Source organism: Emydura macquarii, unplaced genomic scaffold, assembly GCF_026122565.2.
Source record: "Emydura macquarii macquarii isolate MOO-44397 ecotype Brisbane River unplaced genomic scaffold, CSIRO-AGI_Emac_v2 contig_318, whole genome shotgun sequence".
Classification (NCBI taxonomy): domain Eukaryota; kingdom Metazoa; phylum Chordata; order Testudines; family Chelidae; genus Emydura; species Emydura macquarii.
Window position 1 is genome coordinate 9,177,311 of NW_027130455.1, and position 20,014 is coordinate 9,197,324.

The following is a 20,014-nucleotide window of genomic DNA, read 5'->3' on the forward strand; positions in this document are numbered from 1 at the left end:
ATCCTTCATGCAATGGTTTCCTTTCAGCCTCTGTGTCTCAGACAGCTGTCTCTCCAGTTGCTGTTTGCATAAGATCAGGCAACTAATTTACTATACGGAAAAGCTGTAAAATACAGCACTAGGAAGCACTCAACAAAAAAACTCTCTGCAAAAGGCAGACACACTTTTCATTCTCTTCCCAGAGCTAACATTCCAATAATTTTATCCATTTTTAGCTTTTGCATCTTTGGTGAGTAAGAGCAATGTAAGGGAAAATGAGGGACAGACTGCAAAAACCAGGAATTATTAGAAAATGACAGACACAAGTCTGGGACAGAGGGGGGAATTTGGATGAAGGCAGGAAGGAGCAGCTGAGAAAGGTTTAATAAAAATACTATGAAGTCCAGTTATTAGGGGGGAATAAAGATAGATTATATGTAAACTGTCATCACATCTCATTTTGAAATAGGTATTTATTTGAATTCACTTGCTTAGGAAGCATATAACTACCCAAATTTCATTCCTTTTATCGGACTAACATTTAAGGCATGGATCTATTTAAGAAATTCTGCAGAATAATCTGAGAAAACTGTATTTGGGTTGGTGTATGTTAGAAAGTAACATAACGAGTTGGTAATTTCCCCTCAATTTAAACTAGAACTATCCCATTAATAAGTATACAGTAAAGCGAGAAACCATGCAGTATGTGATCCACTGAGACCAATTTATACCTGCCGCGAAAAAAATGCTACTAGATGGTAAGCTACTAGATGTAATAATGACCTAACCCCTAGAATGATTAATGGTTTTACAAACATGTCACAGAAATTAAACATTTTTTTTAAAAAAGCATAACCTAATTTTCATGGAAGATTTAAAATATACCTTTTTCAAACAAAGAAATAAACAAACACACCTCCAATAACCCCTCGAAGAATCTGAATCTTTTAGCTAGGAAGCTAGATCAAAAATCAGGAAGAGTAAAGTCTATCACATAAGTAGGTTGTGAAAGATAATGTCTTTCTTCATATGTGTTCTTTGACTTGTGCAGAATCCTTTACCTACGGTCATGGGCGTTCATTATAAAAACACAGACAATGAAAGACAGATGACTTCAAAAAGGTATAGCCTGTGAGAAGGAAGGAAGACACTAGATGGGGGATCAGAAGATCTGAGTTCAATACCTGGTGCTACCACAGACTCCCTGTGTGGCTTGGGGCAAGTCACTATGTCTTTTTGCTTCAGCTCGTCATCTGCAAAATGGGGACCATGGTGATAACAGTCCCCTGTCCTGCAAGACGTTGTGAAGATAAATTCATTAAATATTGTGAGGCACACAACTATTGTGTGAATCAGGGGACATATTAACTACCTAGATTAACAGAAGTATGGTCTACACAGGGTAGCTATCGCAGAGTGGAATAAGCATGAGTACTGGAATCAGGAGACCAGAGTCTGTCGCTAACTTACTCTGTGACCTTGGGCAAGTTACTCAACCACTTTGTGCCCTATTTGCTCCAATGGTAAAGCACCAGTGAAAAGCACTTGGAGAGCTATGAATGAAAATGTGCTAAAACACTGCAAAGCATCATAATCACTAGCCCCCCCCAATCTCCTTCTGCCTTGTTCCATTACCAGCTATTGTGAATGGGGCGGAGACAGATCTTTTACCAATGGAAGTTTCTCTGTACGCACTTTGTTGTCTGGGCACAATGCCTCAATCAAATTCAAGTTGAGAAAAGGCCATGACTATTTAAAAAATAATTAAAAGGCATTCTAACCAGGAAAGGCCCATCACTGCCTCATACACACACCATGCAAGCGGAAACAGGGGTTGCTGGGTCAAGCTCTAATAAGATCCTTTCAGAGGGAGCCAGTTTTACTCTTTTTATGTCAGACAGACTCTATTGGAGAGAGGGGTATGAAACAAAGCTGGAAGGGTAATGTCATACTATTAGGAGACCATGGTAATCTTGGCAATTAAGGACTCCCTAGGAGGTTAATTAAACACATGAGAGTCAAACATTTCACAAAATGTTTCAAGTGCATCATAAAACTGTGTCCATCTCAGACAGCTCAGCTCTGAACCGTCAACAGCCTATTTGTTTTTGTCATGCTGAACTTGCCTCTAAGTATGCTGTACAGATTGCAAATGTTAACTTTTCATTAGCAAATGAAAAGACCTATTAGGTCATCTAGTCCATTTCCCTGTCGATACACAATTCTATTCCCTGCAGTAAGTTTTTGACCACTTGGCCCAGTTTAATTTTAAAAGTCTCAAGCAATAGGGCTCCTTTCACTTTCTTCAGGAGGCTATTCTAGACCTTGCTGTTCGCAATTCTACTTCCCCAATTCCTTACACTTTTCTGTGCTCAGTTTCATCCTATTAATCCCAATTCTAAACCTTCTGGATCACCCTAAAAACTTCATCTCATTTTTTTACATATGCACTCTTCAAAAACTTGTAGACCAATCAATATCTTTCAAAATGGACAAAAATCTGAGTAAAGCATCTAGCCCAGAGGGCTAAAGCCTGAGTTTTATAAATAATAAACAAGCGTTGCCTCCTGCCCCCACCATTAAAGATGTATAACACTTCCCAATTTAGGGGGGAATCCTTTGGAAAATTAGAATCTGATGTGTTTCATTCAGATCCCCCGAGAAAACACAGATGCAGAAAAGACGTACAGACCCAAAGTTAATCCAATAAAGGATACTACCTCACCCACCTTGTCTAAGACCCAAGATTCCCATTAATATATATACTTCAAAATCTATGACAAATTCACTTCAGTTGGCTATCTTCCCCAGCGCAAAAGCTGAAAAATCTACAGTTACCTGAATAAAAAATTACTTAGCTAACTTTCCAACTGAAGAAGTCCCCAAGGAGAAAATAAATCCCTTTATTCCTTCTCATTTATTTATAGACTGGAATGTTTGGGATTGTACAGAAACATACAGAGAAAAAAAGTTAGCAGGTCAGGTAAGAAATTGACCCTCCTCTCTTGTTGCTGTGTACTAAGCCAAATGCTCAGGATTTTCCTTAAGCAGTAATAAGCATGGGAAGGAACATTTGAAAGCAAAGATTACTGCATTCTTCTGTCAAACCGTGACTGTAATAAAAAAACAGTCTGATCCTCGAAGGGTGCTCAATATATATGTCTAGACACTCTTTAGTTCACACTGCTATGAGGAGGATTTTCTAAAACATATTATATGGATGGCTATGTCTATTGGATGATTATACACAGTGGCCCTAGTTTTCCACTTGTATGTCAATCAGGAGTAATTTCACTAAAGTCAGGGGAGTTACAGCACTGTAAATTTCAGTGAGATCAGAATCAAGCCCGGTAGATGGAAAAGTACTGGAATATTTTAACACATGGTTTTTAGAGTGATGGGGTAGAAATCATGTATGGACCTGGCAATACACAGGTACAGTATTCCATGAGTTATGCATATTAAAGACAGTTATTCAGATGAGAGGACATATACTATGGAGAGAGAATAGTTGAAATAAAGCTTCTACTGCGAAGAGTAATTTCATACTTGGAAACTCTGTAATTGATAGGTTTCAATTTGAAATTTCAAAAACAATTAATCCTGATGATCCAGCCAAAGTGAGCAAGACCAGAGTTTACTTGCACTCATATTACAGGGTTTTATATATAGATTCAAGATGCAGTCTTAGGCTACAAAAACATAAACGTGTTGAATTTTGTACTTTGGGAGGAATTCCATATACTTCAATTGCACTAATCACAAGGTGCAAAGTTATGCAGGTGCCCAAGTCTTTGAAGAATTGAGGCCTTCCAAACTAAATTAGAAGTTCATTAAGGGGGGGACACAGTCAACTTAAATATCACACACTTTTCTGAATGTTTTAATTTATTGTTACAGGTAACAAAAGTTTGCTATAAATGAAAGATTAGAGAAAAAACAAATATTTGTCTATTTCTACAGTTTGTTCATGGGTGTGAAAGCACTTTGTGAATTGTCAACTTCATTATTCTCCCTGTATAGTCGGGTTCTCTTCTTTATGTAGATCTTTCAGACAGCAACAGAAGAGGATAAAGCATTTTATTAGCAACAGGAAAAACAATTGGTTTTATTAAAAATTAACAGGAAAAATAGACAACAGGTGTGGTACCAGAAATAAACTGTAAACTCATTCCTCAGTATTGGTAAGATTTGAAGAGGGAGGCATCCCTTTAATATATATTCCCCGTTGGAGCTTACCTCAAGAAAATGCTCTGCCTGCTGCTCTCGATCCAATTTTCTTGATGTTGTCGTAATCAGACCTGTGGAAAAAGGAGAATATTTGATTGTCAATATCTGCTAGAGCAATATTAGCCTCCCTACTGACCACAAGAAAGAAGTTCATTTCCTGAATTCTCAAGAAGTAGTGGTAGTGCTGGGAGGATGATTAGGAACACTATCATGTCAGACATCACCACAGTCAGTGTTTGACTGAAAATGAACCTGTAAGGGGGAAAAAATAATACAATGTAAAAAGTGAAAATGTGTTACAATTGTGATTATACAATTAATACATTGTAGTTATTTTAGTCAATTCAAAAACTGCACAAAAGAATCACTAGCTGCCTTGTAATTAGGAATTTCAATTAATCATTTGCATATGAGTGAAATCTTACAGTAAGAACCTCACTGAAGATTTCAGAGTTCTTGAAAAATTAATAGATGGGATATTAATTACTTCTGTACCAATGCATAGCACTGACTTCTGTTATTTAGCTTTCTGATAGGTTTTTGATCCTCTTTGTTGTTATATATGACAAAGAAGGTTATTTCTACAATATCTACTTGTATACATAATGATTTCCGGCTCTTGTGCGCTGAAGGTTTTGTATCGCAATTTCATCATTTTGTTCCATGTATAAAGAGCCTTTAAAGAAAGTAACTTTGTACATTAAAAAGATCAAGAACTCTTTTCTTTAAATAATGCTCTTCTATCAACTAACAACCTCATGCAGGATTTAGACTACACAAAGAAAATATGAGACACACTCAGATTTTCCACGATTCATTACGCTAACTGTGTGGTTAAAACAATTTTAGTTTTTATTTTTCCTCAGTAGCAATTAAAAGGTCAACTTTAAGTTCCACTTCTACTTCACACAAAGTGTTTCTTTGAATACCAGGATACACTGTGTGCTGTCTCGGAGGTAGATTCTGGGTAGCGTTAAGAAATCAGAATCCCAGAGGTATATATACCCAGAGGTATATATCTTATGGAAGACGATGCCAATGTACCATATACTTTGCAAAAATTCATTCTTCATATGTTTGCTAGAAAAACAGGAACAGTAGTATCCCATGGCTGAGCTACAAGACTTACTTGTTCAATGAGATAAGCCAGTCATCTGAATCTACACTTATGATGACCTTGAATTTTTTAAGAATAATGATTATTATTATTATTATTATTACATATAATTATTATATTCTACATTTATATAGTGCCTTTAATCTCAAAGCACTCTAAAGCACTTTACACACTATCACTTTCTACTTAGGAGGCATCACTTCACTCACCACTAAAATATGGGTTATAACTAGGAGTAATGGGATTACATTAACAAAGAGAAGTTTTTCCTGATATTTCAGACTAACAGCGGGATTCATTAGACTGAAAAATAGGCTCCCAAGGGAAGGTGATAGAAACCAAACTAGACTTGACAAAGCATTAGAATACATTGTATACCGTTGTTATTAGCAATAGTCCTGTGCCGGCAAAGGGAATAAAAAGAAAAATGCAATAGGCCCTTTTTGATCTCAATGGTTGTAATTCTGTTCTCTGGGTTGTAAAATGACTGCAGTTGTGTGGGTTTAGGAAGGCATCACAGTGGATGACAGGTTTGTGCCATACATGCAACACTGTGTTAATGCAGAAGATCATATATGAACACAAGGAAGACGTTACTATTTATGAAAATATTTCAGTACCAACAAGATTTTAAAGTTGAACTCATAATGCCCATTTGTGGCATTAAGACAGCACTACACACACCTGTGTTCAGCAAGGTCATGTGTCAATGGAGTTCTCATCACTACTGAGGATATGACTCATCTCTTTATATGCCCACCCGCTCTCTTTTTGCTAAGGCACTATTCATAAATGGTACCCAACTTCTTCTTAAGCCAGAAATATATGTGCACAAAAAATACTGATTGACGCCAGATAGTCAAATGCACACCATATCTTCCCAAACAGTTTTGGACACATGCTGCATGGCCAGTCATTACAGTGAGTGATATGATTTCTGCCCTTACCACCCCATGGGAAGAGCACATCTCACCTTCCTCAAAATGGACTCTTCAAATTGAACTTTCCAGTTGGTAGAACACCCTGGCACCTGCCTCGGATAGGCAAAAGGGATGGTCACCTATCATCAATTCTCACAAATGTGCATTTGTAAAGCATTTATAAAGCATTTTTTTTAAGCTATAGACATTACAAAAGGCCCCAAATACATCCAGCTCCCATTCTGCTAGGTGTTCTTCAGAGCAGGAGCCATCTCTGTGTTTGTTGAGTGCCTAGCACAGTTGGGCTCCATTCTTGGCTGGCCCTTCGGCACTACTGTAATGAACATGATTAGTAATATAATAATAAATACAAACACATAACATCTCCCTACTTCAAAAAGGATCCGCATAATTTAAAAGGAATGACTACAGGAAGAGAATATTAGCCATCCATCTCCATGCTGAACATTACATAGGGCATGTCTATATTGCCGCAGTGGCAGCCATCAGTGCAGTGGCATTGATTGAGAAGGTCTGTGTAGACCCGCTCAGTCAATGGGAGAGCACTCTCCCATCAACTGAATTAATCCACCTCCCCGGAAGGTGGAAGGTAGTGTCGAGGGGAGACGCTCTCCCATCAACATAGCATCGTGAAGACACCGTGATGCATAACCCCGTAAGTACGGCAATGTGAGATACGCTACATTATGTAACTAATGCATCTCACGTCGACCCAGTGTGGTACTGCAGACCAGGCCCTAGTATACTCTGTTCAATCAAAAAATCATGTAACACAGAGATGGATATAAATGGTCCTTGTACAGACTGTATCATTTGGACCAATTACATCAGTCCCAATGGCTTCAGCTGAATTTCATGGGTTTTATTCAGAGCAGCTTTCAGCCAATAGTGTTGTAACATATTCCCCCTGCCAAGTTCATTGATATAATAAATAAGGGATAATAATACTTAGCACATGATATTTTAAATCTGCAAAGCACTGTACATGCATTAACCAGTCCATCCGCACAACATCTCAATGAGCATCATCCTCAGTTTAAAGGTGGGGAAACTGAGGCAACTTGACCAATGCCACCCAGCAAGCCAGTGGTAGATGTGAGATTAGAGCTTTATTTATTGATAGCTGATGGAGCTTGAGGGTTTAGGGCTACCACCCTGCTCCCCCATGCAGGGGAGAAGGAACTTTGTGAAATTAGTTTGCTGTTCTGTCTTGAGGGCAGCTCCATTTCTCAACTGCCAGATGGGAATTGTTCAATTCAGTCTCTCCCTGTCTATCAGTCAGCAAGAGAGGATGCTGCTCCTGACATTCAAATATCAAAAGGAGTCCATCTTCCATCTTGCCAGATACCAAACAGAGAGCAGGTCCTCCCCTCAGGCTGGGGGAAGGCTTTGTAATCACAGAAGTCTGTTGGGCCAGGCAGCTTCCGGGGATAGGTTCAACCTTGGCCGTACATGAGCTCGGGCTATGCTGTGAGAGTTCCTGCTTCCATTCAAACCAGACAAGAACATCCTATCAACTGACTTTCTGGCACATCTGCTCCCAGCCAGGTGCTGGAAGTAGGGAGTCAGCTAAACTTTTTTGAACTTCAAAGCAGTTTAGGTGCAGGTCAAGTTTTGGGTCCAAAGAGCTCTGGTCTGGTCTTAAATTGCACTTCTACAGAGCCTTTCACATTTCATGGATCTAAAAGCAAATTATAAGCATCTCCAGTAGGATAAACAACTATTATCATCCCCGTATTCCAGACAGAGAAACTTACACACAGGTTAAGCAACTCCCTTAAGTCATACAGTGAGTAAGAGACCCCACCAAGAACAGAACTCAGACCTCCTGACTCCACGTCTGCTGTTCTAACCACTGGACAACATGCCCTCTTTGAACCAGGTCACTAACCTTTGGTGTTCATGTATATATAATATAGCGAACATGTAAGCATCGGAACAGTTGGATTCAACGATGAAGCTAGCATTCTATGCAATGGTAAAATATGCACATGAAGTAACTAAGAATAAAACAAGCAAGCCAGAGAGTGTCAAGAAGAGTCAGCCTTTAAGCTTTGTTGGTTTGTGTCATCTTGGGTATTTCTGTGATATACAAAAAACAGGTTTCTTTTTGTCTTATAATGATTCCTTTATGATTTAATTTTTTTTAAAACAGTAGTTTTGCGTGGATGGTTAATCATGTCTTTATGCAACTTTTCATTTGTATCCGGGGAAATACCCAAAAGTACTTATTTGCATTATGGCCTGATGCCATGTAGGTTTCAAAACAGAAAGCTAGATTCTCAGCTGGTGTAAATCAGCATAGCTCCACTGAAGCCAAAGGAGCCACATCAATTTACACAAGCTAAGGATCTGGCTGAGAGTATTTTATTTTTTTAACTTTTGGTCTGCTTATTTTTACTCATGAGTATATGAAAAACCCACTGTAAAATCACTATTTTTTGTGTGTAACAAGAAAAAAAGTTGCATTTTTTAAATAAATTGACTCAACAGTCATTTGTAGGCAAAGATCTCATAGTCCATGCCCAAGCTCAAAATTCATTATTTTATTTGTATTTCCAAGTTGTCCTTTCTCTGAATACATAAAATGTCATTTAACTCCTACCAAAGCTGCAACATCTAAATTAAGTTCAGCCAGTTTTACCTTTCTGATATTTTACAATGTACGGTACTGGAAATGTGAACATAAAAGCTCACATTTTTTGGCAGCTTAGATGATCAACTTGCCAAAGAACATGGGTCTGACATGCAGGCTGAAAGATTATCTTGAGTAAAAGCAGACAGGTAAAGGAGAAGCTAATACACCACTTTTCACCCACACTGAATCTACCTTTTTAAATCTAGATGGTAACAAATAAACAAATGAGAAAATGTTCTCTTTGAAGATGTGATCCCAAACTCCCATATTTACAGACCTGCTATACTCTGCTAGGCACATGCAGCCCTGGCTTGCACCCTCTGACAGCCCAGTGGTCCATAAATTGGTAACATCCATATTGCATAGGTCAATATTTTTACGTCTTCTTAAAACGTCATTTGGTTTCTCCAATTCTTCCTATACTAGCCCAAAATAGGTGGTTTACTTTGCTGTACCAGCAAGTAGGGAGCAAGATATGCAGGATTTGTGATGAGAAGTATATGTGGAATTGCTCCTTCGACATGTACTGTCACATTCAGCTCAGTTGCAAACCATGTGAAACTATTCCAGCTCCAATACTATCAAATCAAAACAAAATAAAAAACCTGAGTGAGATGAAGACTGGCATTATAGGATTTGAGAAACCAAACTTCAAGGGATGAAAATGAACAAAAGGAAGTATTTCTTCACACAACACACAGTCAACCTGTAAAATTCCTTGCCAGAGATGTTGTGAAGGCCAAGACTATAACGGGGTTCAAAAAAGAACTAGATAAGTTCATGGAGGATAGGTTGATCAATGGCTATTAGCCAGGATAGGCAGGGATTGCTGTTTGCCAGAGGCTGGGAATGGCCAACGGGATGGATCACTTGATTATTACCTGTTCTATTTATTACCTCTGAAGCACCTGACATTGGCTATTGTTGGAAGACAGGACAGTAATAGATGGAATACTGTTCTGACCCAGTATGGCTGTTCTTATGTTCTTATGAAATTACTTGTTTCCATCACCCTTCTACATCAGCCTGGGAAAATGGGTCCAACAGTAACACAAATGAGCTGCATAGGTCAGGCTTATCATTACAGCAGACAGTAGAACACACTTTCAAAAATGCCCTGATAGCTGCACTACAAAACTCAAGATGATACCTCTGCTCTTGGAGCCTAGAAGTAGAAATGGCCCCTGGTCAAATGTACTCTGATGACTAATGCTGCTTCTAAGATAACTCCCCTAATCAAACCTGCCAGACTCTTTAGGGCATTTTAAAACTGTTCTGCGAAACAACACTCAGCTGCACACAGCTAATGCATTGTAATTTAAGATGCTGCATTCTCATTGCATTACTAGCACCAGCTTCATCAGCACTTCATCAGGCCTCATCTACCCTAACTGAATTGACTTTGTTTGCACTTGCCCTCCCCACTGTTATGTTTCCCACCCTCTGATGTATATATATACCTCCTATCTGTGTTTTCCATTTCATGCATCTGATGAAGTGGGTTGCAGCCCACGAAAGCTTATGCCCACAGAAATTTGTTAGTCTTTAAGGTGCTACACGACTCTCCTTGTTTTTGCCGTATACAGTCTAACACGGCTACCCCTCTGGAACAATTCTATGATTTCAATGTGTCTCTTCTCTCACTAAGGTACTACTTAACATGAGTAAGGGCGTAGAACTGGCCCCTATAAAGAGGATATATTAGCATCATGTCACTCTCCCTGGTAGGTAAGCAGATTTTTAAATTATAGGTAGTAAAAAGAACTGAAACTGCAGTACAGTTATTAGCTTCTCATCTCCACAATTTGTTTAACTAAGAATACACAAACAGCAGGTGCAAAGCAACAAGCCAACCAGGGTAAAAGAAGGCCAAACAAGCAGCATTTTCCTCTGTTTCTAAGCAGAAGGCAGCTCTTCAGTGACTTTCAATAATTGATAAGGTATCCAAATTTGTTCTCTTCAAAATAAAATATGCAGATTGGGATACAGATGTGAAGTTGGTTGAGTAGAGAACAGTCATGCTAAGGTGTATCATCCATATTTTAAGCCCATGTTCTTCCCCTATCATACACATTAAAATCCCATACATCTAATTTAAAAAAATTCCTTGCCACTGCATGATTGGCTGGAAATATGAATGAAGAGGCTTGTAGTTTATTACTCAGATTTAACTTGTGGTTTCAGAATACGCTTACTCAGCTGTACAAATGATAGATTCTCTATGCTTCCTTTACTTGAAACGTAAAGAATCTTCACCAGAGAACAAGGTCAGACACAGTGCCATGAATCTTAAAGCCTGCATGGCAAAGCCACACAGACTGGTACTGAATGTATCAGTGTTGAGATCTCACCCTGAAGCTTTGCTATTCTCTGGTTTTCAGGGGAAAGCTTTCCTCTCACTAAGATACTGATCCTGGTCTCCAAATAAATCAATTTAGAGATGGTACCCGAGTATAAAACCAGGGAGCTTTCTCCACAGAGATAGAACTATCTGTGCTTGATTAGGACGTTTTGCACCTTATTTGTCACAGACGCTATATTCTCAGATTTATAAGTGCTGCAGCAAACAAGGATACACATGGAAGAGAACCCAACAGATCATCAAAGCAGCTTCCAGAGGCTAGCCTTTAAAGACTATGCCCAGGTTCCAGCAGTTTGCTGCCTAATCAAAACAGTGACGCTAACCCATAGTTTGAGAGCAAGAGGAAATGGACATCATAGGCTCCAATGTTCACATTGATCCAGGGCCATTTTAAGACCTTCGTAGGTCCTAGGCACACTTGCCTTTGTAGGCCCCCCAACCGAAATAACTAATTTGATTTTAAGCTATTAATAAATAGTTTTTTTAAATAAAAATAAAAAATTATATATAATATTTTTTTTCGTAGGCCCTGAAAGTTTCGTAGGCCCTAGGCACTGTGTCTGTTGTGCCTAATGGATAATACGGCCCTCCATTGATCTATATCTGAGGTAGGATCCTGACTGGCCAAAACAGAAATAGTTTGACTGAACTGACACTAATTCCTAGTTGGCCTAGACAATCATATTTCTTGCTTCTGAAGTGTTCCTCAGCTAAAAGAAGACTGGCCCTTCTACGTAGGAGGCTTCCCCAAATGTAAAGAAGCAGTTGGTCCTCTACTAGAAACTTAATAACTGGACATTCCTTCTCTAAAACAGATCTTAATTTAAAGGGAGAATAATCCAGGAAGCTTTAGATGCATTAACAACTGTCCACATTCACTTATTTCCTGTGTGCCATCAAATGCCACTACAATGATCCCTTCTCTTTGGGAGGGGACATAGCTTTTAAAACAGTTTTGATGCAGAACCTATTTTCTAGCACAATGGTTCTCAACCTTTCCAGACTACTGTATCCCTTTCAGGAGTCTGAGGTCTGAGCCCTGCCACCCAGGGATGAAGCATGTAACTTAGCTATGTGGGGTCCCCTGTGGCTTGGCAACCCAGGCAAATGCCTTGCTTGCCACCCCTAACACCAGCCCTGCACTTGCAGCCCCCCACACCTGTTCCATGAACCCCTCCCTGAGGCTCACAACCCCCAGGTTGAGAAACATTGATCTAGATGAATTGACATACCCTCTGGAATACCTCTTCTTGCCTCTGGTTGAGAACCACTGCTCTAGCACACCACTATTTGTTCATATTTCCTCAATGGAAGGGTGTTCTGGAAAAGTTCAGGTATCCTTCCTAGAACCTGTATGAATATGTTCTTCTTCTCAAGCAAAGAACCAGTTTCTTACTTTCCCATAGCCTCTCAAATACATACACTTGGTCCCCTTGTTCAATGAAGATTGGCAGGCCATCTCTTTTGCAAAATTGCTTGAACTCTCTGGATTGAGAGTGGAATTTCTAAGAGTGCCTAAGTGACTTGACTTCTAATGGGACTTGTGCTTCTAAATCACGTAGGTACTTTTGAAAATCCTATGCTCAATCTCACCTCTAGAATAAATGTCACTGTCACTGGTGGACCCCTGTAGATCCTAACAAGGAAAACCCCATCCAAAGGTCCCTCATAGGAGATGGATACATCTCTCTCTTTCTCTCTACCTAGCCTCCCAAAGTCCCAAGGAGAGCCTCATTTGGGGGAACCTGATCTCAGGTTGATCAAAAGCCTGATTCCTTTCCACAGGATATGAAGATTCTGCCTCCAGCTTCTTTAAGGTAAAACCAGACATGAGCACTAGACTGGATCCAAGCTGTGAACTGAAGAAGAGAGAATCAAAGGTAGTAGAAAGCTTCCATACTGGAATCTCTACCATCAATGTAACTGAGTTTCAGGGAGACCACAAAGTATATCCTATAGCCTAGGAAGGCCTTTATTTTAACCTGCCCCCTAAATGTGAGATGTCCAAATCCGTTTGGTCATTTAAGGCTAAAGGAACTAGCCTGGGTATCCCAGCTTTGAATCTGCAACAAAACCTGTTGTGGATTTAGCCATTCTTGGAATTGTCCAACATAATCCATCTAGTGGGAAAGATAAGAGACTGCTTCATCAGTGAAAATTCACTTTAAAAAATGTTCTGAGGATGTTCTTAATATCAATATGTGTTGGCCAGATCCTATGGGGCACTGATTACTAAACCGTGAGACAAGCACTGAAAATATCTGGCACGGGTATGGAGATTTCAGCTCCTCAATGAAGTAGAAGAAACTGAATAAACTAATGCTCGTGTTCCCAGGAAAAGTGTTCCTGATTGAAGAAGTCAAAGAGAGGTAATAAATATTGCCAATTAACAAGAGTTTATTAACTCAAATGATCAGAAACTTCTTCCTGAAAAAAAGATGGGCATTCTAGAAGGCCAAGTACACAGTAATTATACTCACAAGTTAACACAGGAGTTTCATTCATGAGCAGTATATAGGAAACAGCATAAAGAGACAGGATACTTCTGTTAAGAAGTACAGCCATTAGCTGTAAACATCCTTGTTTTCCCCAGACGGTATGGAATTAAACCTACAAACCTAGGTTGATAAAGGAGGGTCACTAGAGTACATTATGCAGGCTGGAGCATAACATTTCCAGTAGAAGAAAATTTCCATGATAGTAGAAGTGCAGAAATGGATAGCAATAATCAGGGCAATTTTATTATCCACAGTCAGAGGCATTTTAAACACACTAACAGCATATTCATCCAACGTAATAAATTAGCGATTGACATAGTGAAATTGAATTTCAAAGATAAATTATAGAAAATAATTTAAATTTGACTTGGAGATGTAAACAAACATATCATTTTATATAATTACACATGCAAACCTCTAATTTAGAGAGAATGTATTCTGATCCTAAATGAATGCTGTATTGAATTAAAAAAAAATAGGAAGACTGTGCAATTACTTTAAAGATTACTGTATTCCTGTTTTTGTTGAGATGACAATGAGAGTGAAATGACCTCTCTCTTTGAAATAAGCTAATCATAAAATGCTAACTGCTTTTAAAACATTTGTTTTCTTTTTAACCTGTAGTTATATTTAAAAAAACAACAACAAACCCTCCAAACAGTTAAAAGAGAATCTTTTCCTTTCACTTACTAGTCCCTGTTGCATTTCCTGGGAGATAGCTGCTTAATTTTACTGACAAAATGTGGGCCAAATTCTGTGCTAAAATGCATGGCTCTCATTTCCTTCTACAGGAGTCTTTTGACTACGCCTTCCAGGAATTTGGCTTTTTATTTTTTATCTACTGTCAGAATTGTAGAGCCAATATGGGTATGAAAGAGTATTTTATTCTGCCTTGTGCTTCATTTACAAAATTGCTGGTCAAGTTCCCATCCCACAAGTCTCATGATTAAACAGCACATGAGGGGGAAAAAAAGATAATTTTGATTTTTGACTCATCAGGTTCAGCTTGCCATGCGGGCAGTTAGAGAAATTCACAAACTGAACAATATTGATATGGAAGATACTGTTGAAGATTAAATATGCAACAGCAAGATGTGTGTGTGAGAGAATTTTATTACCATAATTTTTTTAAGTGTGAAAATAAAAATTACAACTATTTTCTGGCTTTATAGTCTAAAATCTACTTAACTTGTACCCTCTTTAGAGCAGGGACTGTCTTTTTGCTCTGTGTTTGTAGAGAACCTAGGACAATGATGTCCTGGGTCTATAATTAGGGCTCCTAGGGACTTCTAAAATACTAAATCTACTACTACTTGTAAATATACTAGCCCCACATTCTAGTCAAATACCAATTAGGTTAATTACGATGCTTACCTAAATTAATTTTGCTGTTTCAAATGAATATGGTGTTCCTTTTACACTACATCTTAAGTGATTTTGTGTGCTATTACTGTGCATTGTTAAACAGCTATATCACTCCATCCCAAAGACAGCTGCATTTATTATTAGTACTTTCAGAGTTCTTCAGAGGATGCTAGGAACTTTAGAAAACATGAAAAAGGTAGATTCCCGAAGTAAAGAGATAATAATCAAAATTCTAGACTTGATACAAAGTGAAGGTAAACAGTAAGAGAGGCAAAGTGTGAGGATGGACAATAAGTAAGTCAGGTTGCCACTAATTTCAGCATGTGTGCTTCTTAATGGTACTGTTTCTCCATTTCTGTGGAGGTTAAGACATCTGTATGTGTGTGTATAGACAGGACCAAATTTTCAAAGACAGATGCCTGATTTGTGCAAACAAGATCGGCACATACACAAGTTGTGTGCACAAGGCTGGCAACTGACTTGCAAATCTGATACATGCACAATTCCCTGTTTACAAATCTGATACGTGCACAATTCCCTGTTTACACACACAACTGCAGTTTTTACAGGTGGACGGGCTTGAAAATTTGGCCCATGTAGTTTGAGATCTTTCAGCAAGACAGATAGCATATAAATGACAGCTATCAATAGGTATGCTGACAGTGCTGACTGTTTAGGCTTTTAAAATTCATAACATTATGGGGGCTCATTGTATAGAAAACTGTGGCTTTTCTTAGTCCATGCCAGGGCCTGGGATGTGTGTAGTTAATCAAAGTTAATGGAGGGTGAGTGTGTGCACGGTACTATTATTCAGTGTCTGTCTACGCAGTTATATTTTATTAATTCTCACTTTTAAAAAATAATGCATAGATTATGTTACTTTTAAAATACGCAACACGTATCCAAGCTAAACACATATTCGGCCTAAAGAACACTAAAACTGAAACAAGTCAGACCCTTATTTCTCTAATGCAACCAAGTATCTCACCATGAATATGAGAATGCTATATAAATCAAACACCACCACATAACTGCAACTCCCAACGCCAAATTGTCTGTATGTACAAAATTTATCCAAAGATCCATGTATAGCTGTTAAAACAGGTCTACAAAAAAGATGTTTTACCTGACAATGCAGGCATTTTATTGACAATATTAACGTACAGCATACTGCACAGAGGGACTTTGGAATCATCTCAGCTTCTGATGCAAAAGTAAAAAGTACATACTGACATTACAAAATAATCTCGGAGAACAGGAAAATCTAGAGAAAGAGATAAATGATAATAAGACCCTATAATAACTAGTCTAGCAGCCAGTCTTATCTTCTCAAGACAGAGAAAATATCTGAGGAAGCTTGAGAATACCAGGGCATTACTTGTGTGCCAAACTGTCGTCTGAATTACACAGGCATAACAGATCAGGGTATGACTCTACATGTATAAATCGATCCCCAAGAATTTATTTCTCATTCTCCTCCTCTACATCTTGGGTGGTAAATGTGATATTTTACAATTTGCAAAGGGAACACAACAGCAGCATTTCACTAATGAACTCCAGATCCACATACATTGGCAGTGTTTGTCTAGCGGTCTATCTGGGAACTTATATCTATCTATGCATGGTATTTATGCTGCTCCCATTATTGCGTGACTGGCCATCTCACAATCCTTTATTGTATTTATTCTTACAACACCCCTGTGAAGTCGGGAACTGCTGTGAGCCCCATTTTACAGATGGAGGAACTGAAACCCAGAAAAGCTAAGTGACTTGCCCAAGGTCACACAAGATGTTTATGGTACAGCAGGGAACTGAACCCTGATGTTCCAAGGCCTAGGCTACCACCTATCATTCTTTTTTCCATCCTGACCACTATCACTGTAATACCCAAGTATTATAGGGGAGTGGTAGCAAAGCCACAGTTAAGGTTGCCTCAGAGAATTTTATTTAAACACAGAAAACAAAAATAATATACTTTTTTTTTCTTACTTCTGAGTTTGTAGGAGCCTTAATTCATTGTGGGTTTGGTGTACACAGGAGGGACAGATTCGATTTTATTGAAAGCCAGTTAGTCCTGTTTGGGGTGAAGTTCACAGTCATTCTAATCTCTTCAAAGAGGGAGCTCAACTACCTGGGTGCAAGCTAGCAAGCCAGGACCAATCTCATGGACATCTCTGAACACCAGGGAAGAGTCTCTGAACTGGACTCTGCATTCAATGAGAAGCCAGAGAGGGAAGCAGACTCAAGCTGACTAATTGCTTTATTTTATACCACTTAAGACCTACTTCAGGCTTTTCCTTCCTCGAGAAGAGTTGCAACAAACAGGCCTGGACATCACAAAGACATGGATCACGTGATTAGAGCAGAGTCCAACCAAAAAAAAAAGAGGTATAAACTTCTCATTAATTACATGTGAAAGAGGGTGATGGGGTTTTTTTTCCTCTCTCATCCTGCCCTTCCCATGACCATACATTTAGCATTATATATATATATATACACACACACACACACACACACACACATAAAATAATAATAAAATAAGAACCCATAGGTCCCAGTTAGACTGCAGGCTCCAGTGTAGCTGTATGTTTACACACATATTTTCTGCCCCAAACAGTTTACGTTCTAAGTAGACAAGTGAGACATGAGGGATAGGGGAGTGGAATATTGATCAAATATATATAATTCCTCTGCATATCTCACTAAATCAATTGGGCCTCTGGTTCTGATGCACCTCGGTCCCTTGTGTTCTCTGCCTGTGGCACACAAATAGTTCAGTTTCCTAAGAGCTGTAATACTTTGGTCTAATTTTGGTGGCTGGGCTTGGTGTGACAGTGTTTAGTGTCCTGTGATATACAGGAGATCACACTAGATAATCTGTTGGTCACTTCTGGCCTTCAGCTCTATGACTCTATAAAATTTGTATGTGCATTTACAATTTTAAAACTATAAACACATAAAGTAAGTCTCAAACGTTCCTTGGCCCCTCAACCTCGCCATCAACTGGCGATTTCATTTAGGTGTTATAGCATTCAGCAGCCCTGAGGAGTCTGATAGCTTCAATTCCATGGCGTGACTGAACAATTACCCTAGATAGTGGGGATTGTCACAGAGGATGCAAGCTCCTAGGAATGCTTCCCCACAGTGATTTGCAGGTTAAAGGTTTTACAAGTTCCTTGTTTAAAAATAAATGAAATAACGAATTAGAATACAAACAACATTTGTCTCCTTTCCCTTCACAAAAAACAAAACAAAACAAAAAAACCCAGTGCCTCCTAAACAACGAATTGTTAATACAATGTCCCAGTGCAGATTTTAACAACTCCCTAGGTCACGCTTTCATTTTCAATGAGAAATTACAGCATTCCATTCTGGTTGTAATTAGCATCTAATTAGTACTTGCAGAAGTAGCTATAAATATATCTAACTCATGGCTAGTTTAATATCCAATACACATGATCATTATACAATTTCCTTTAATTTTTCTATGCACAAAGGCCTGCTAATGCTGCAGAAAACCGAGTGAGCTTAGCTACCCTATGGTTATAATTTATGCCAATTGGTTTCACCCTTTAGAAAAAAGCAAACTTGTACACCATTAAGGAGAGGGAAGGGGAGGTGGTGCTGCTCTCAGTAGTAAGGGGGTATGTAAATAACCCACATGCCACTCTGTCATTTAATGCATTACCAATCATTGTCTGATTTTAGTTCCTAGCATATTATTTCTACAAGAAAGGGAGGGGGATTAAGTCCCTAGTCTATTCTTTTGTAAAACATATTCATAGGACACAGCATGATGAAGTCTTGGAATTTTTTTTTATCAATTGTAGGGGAGGAGTGGACAGTTCACCCCTAACAAACACAACTGTCGCTTGTGCCTCCTAATCTAGACTCTTTTGTCACCTCTTAAAGGAAAGTGATTTTACATTTTTCCACCCACATTATGATTGAGCACTATACTTGACAACGGGAAAACACCTCCCTCTTTTCCCAACTGTGACTAGAATAAAGGGATGGATTCCTTAGTACAAGCAATCGTCTGCAGCATAAGCAAAGCCAAAGTTTATCGGGACTGCCAAAACACCATGTAAGCAGTGCCCTTTGCTGACCGCAGATTATCAGGGTCAGGTAAATCTCATCTTCATCGCTAACAAAAATGCTTCCTTGGTGGTGTGATCTTCCCTGAGCGAGACGGAGAAGGCAGAGCTGAAGAATGAAGCTTCTTATCAAGATTTATGGTCTTATTTCATGACATATTTATCTCAGGAACAGACCCTAATGAATACTTTGGAACTGTTAAGATCTGTTACCGTTCACAAAGTGGTTCAGCAGCTAGCGAACTGCACTGGGAGACCCGAGTCCCCTTCCCAGCACTGCCACTGTCCTGCTCTGTGACCTTACATGAGTCACATTGTGTTTCTGTGCCTCAGTTTTCTCTACTATAAAAGAGGGATAGCAATACCCTTCTTTGAAAAGTGCTTGGAGATCTATAAAGCAAAAGCATTGTGTGAAAGCTAGATGTTATTACCTAATGGTCCTGTAAAACACCAATGAAAAAAACATTAATTGTTCTCTAAGATTTATTGTTAAATAACTGTGGGGAGAAAAATAAACTCTTTCAATTACTGAAATAAATTCCTTTCCTTACCAGGCATTTATACTTTCACTTGTCTGACAGGGTAACCATCTCAATGACAAAAGCTTATTTAAATGGATTTCCTCATAATATTAACACCTACCCCCGACTCCAGATGCCTTAACAAATAATAAGAAATGCAATCTAACTCTGACATGAACAGCAGCAGCAGCAGTAAACAAACAGCCTTTCTCCTCAAAGCCAGCATTCCCCCATCTCAGCTCCTGCAAATATCAATTTCTGCCCCC

General features: G+C 38.8%; 1 protein-coding gene across 10 annotated transcripts in view; it reads right to left on the reverse strand.

Annotated features, from left to right (window-relative positions):
• The window catches only part of FAT3 (FAT atypical cadherin 3), a 532,268-nt gene that overhangs the window by 174,127 nt on the left and 338,127 nt on the right, over positions 1-20,014 (reverse strand). For 8 of the 10 annotated variants that reach the window (XM_067568394.1, XM_067568392.1, XM_067568383.1 and 5 more), the window contains exon 4: positions 4,219-4,280. In XM_067568394.1, coding sequence (XP_067424495.1) covers positions 4,219-4,280 — 62 coding nt within the window. Of the gene's footprint in view, positions 1-3,928; positions 4,027-4,218; positions 4,281-20,014 lie in introns of those variants that run through there. The other 2 variants (XM_067568435.1, XR_010923752.1) reach the window with 2 other exon arrangements.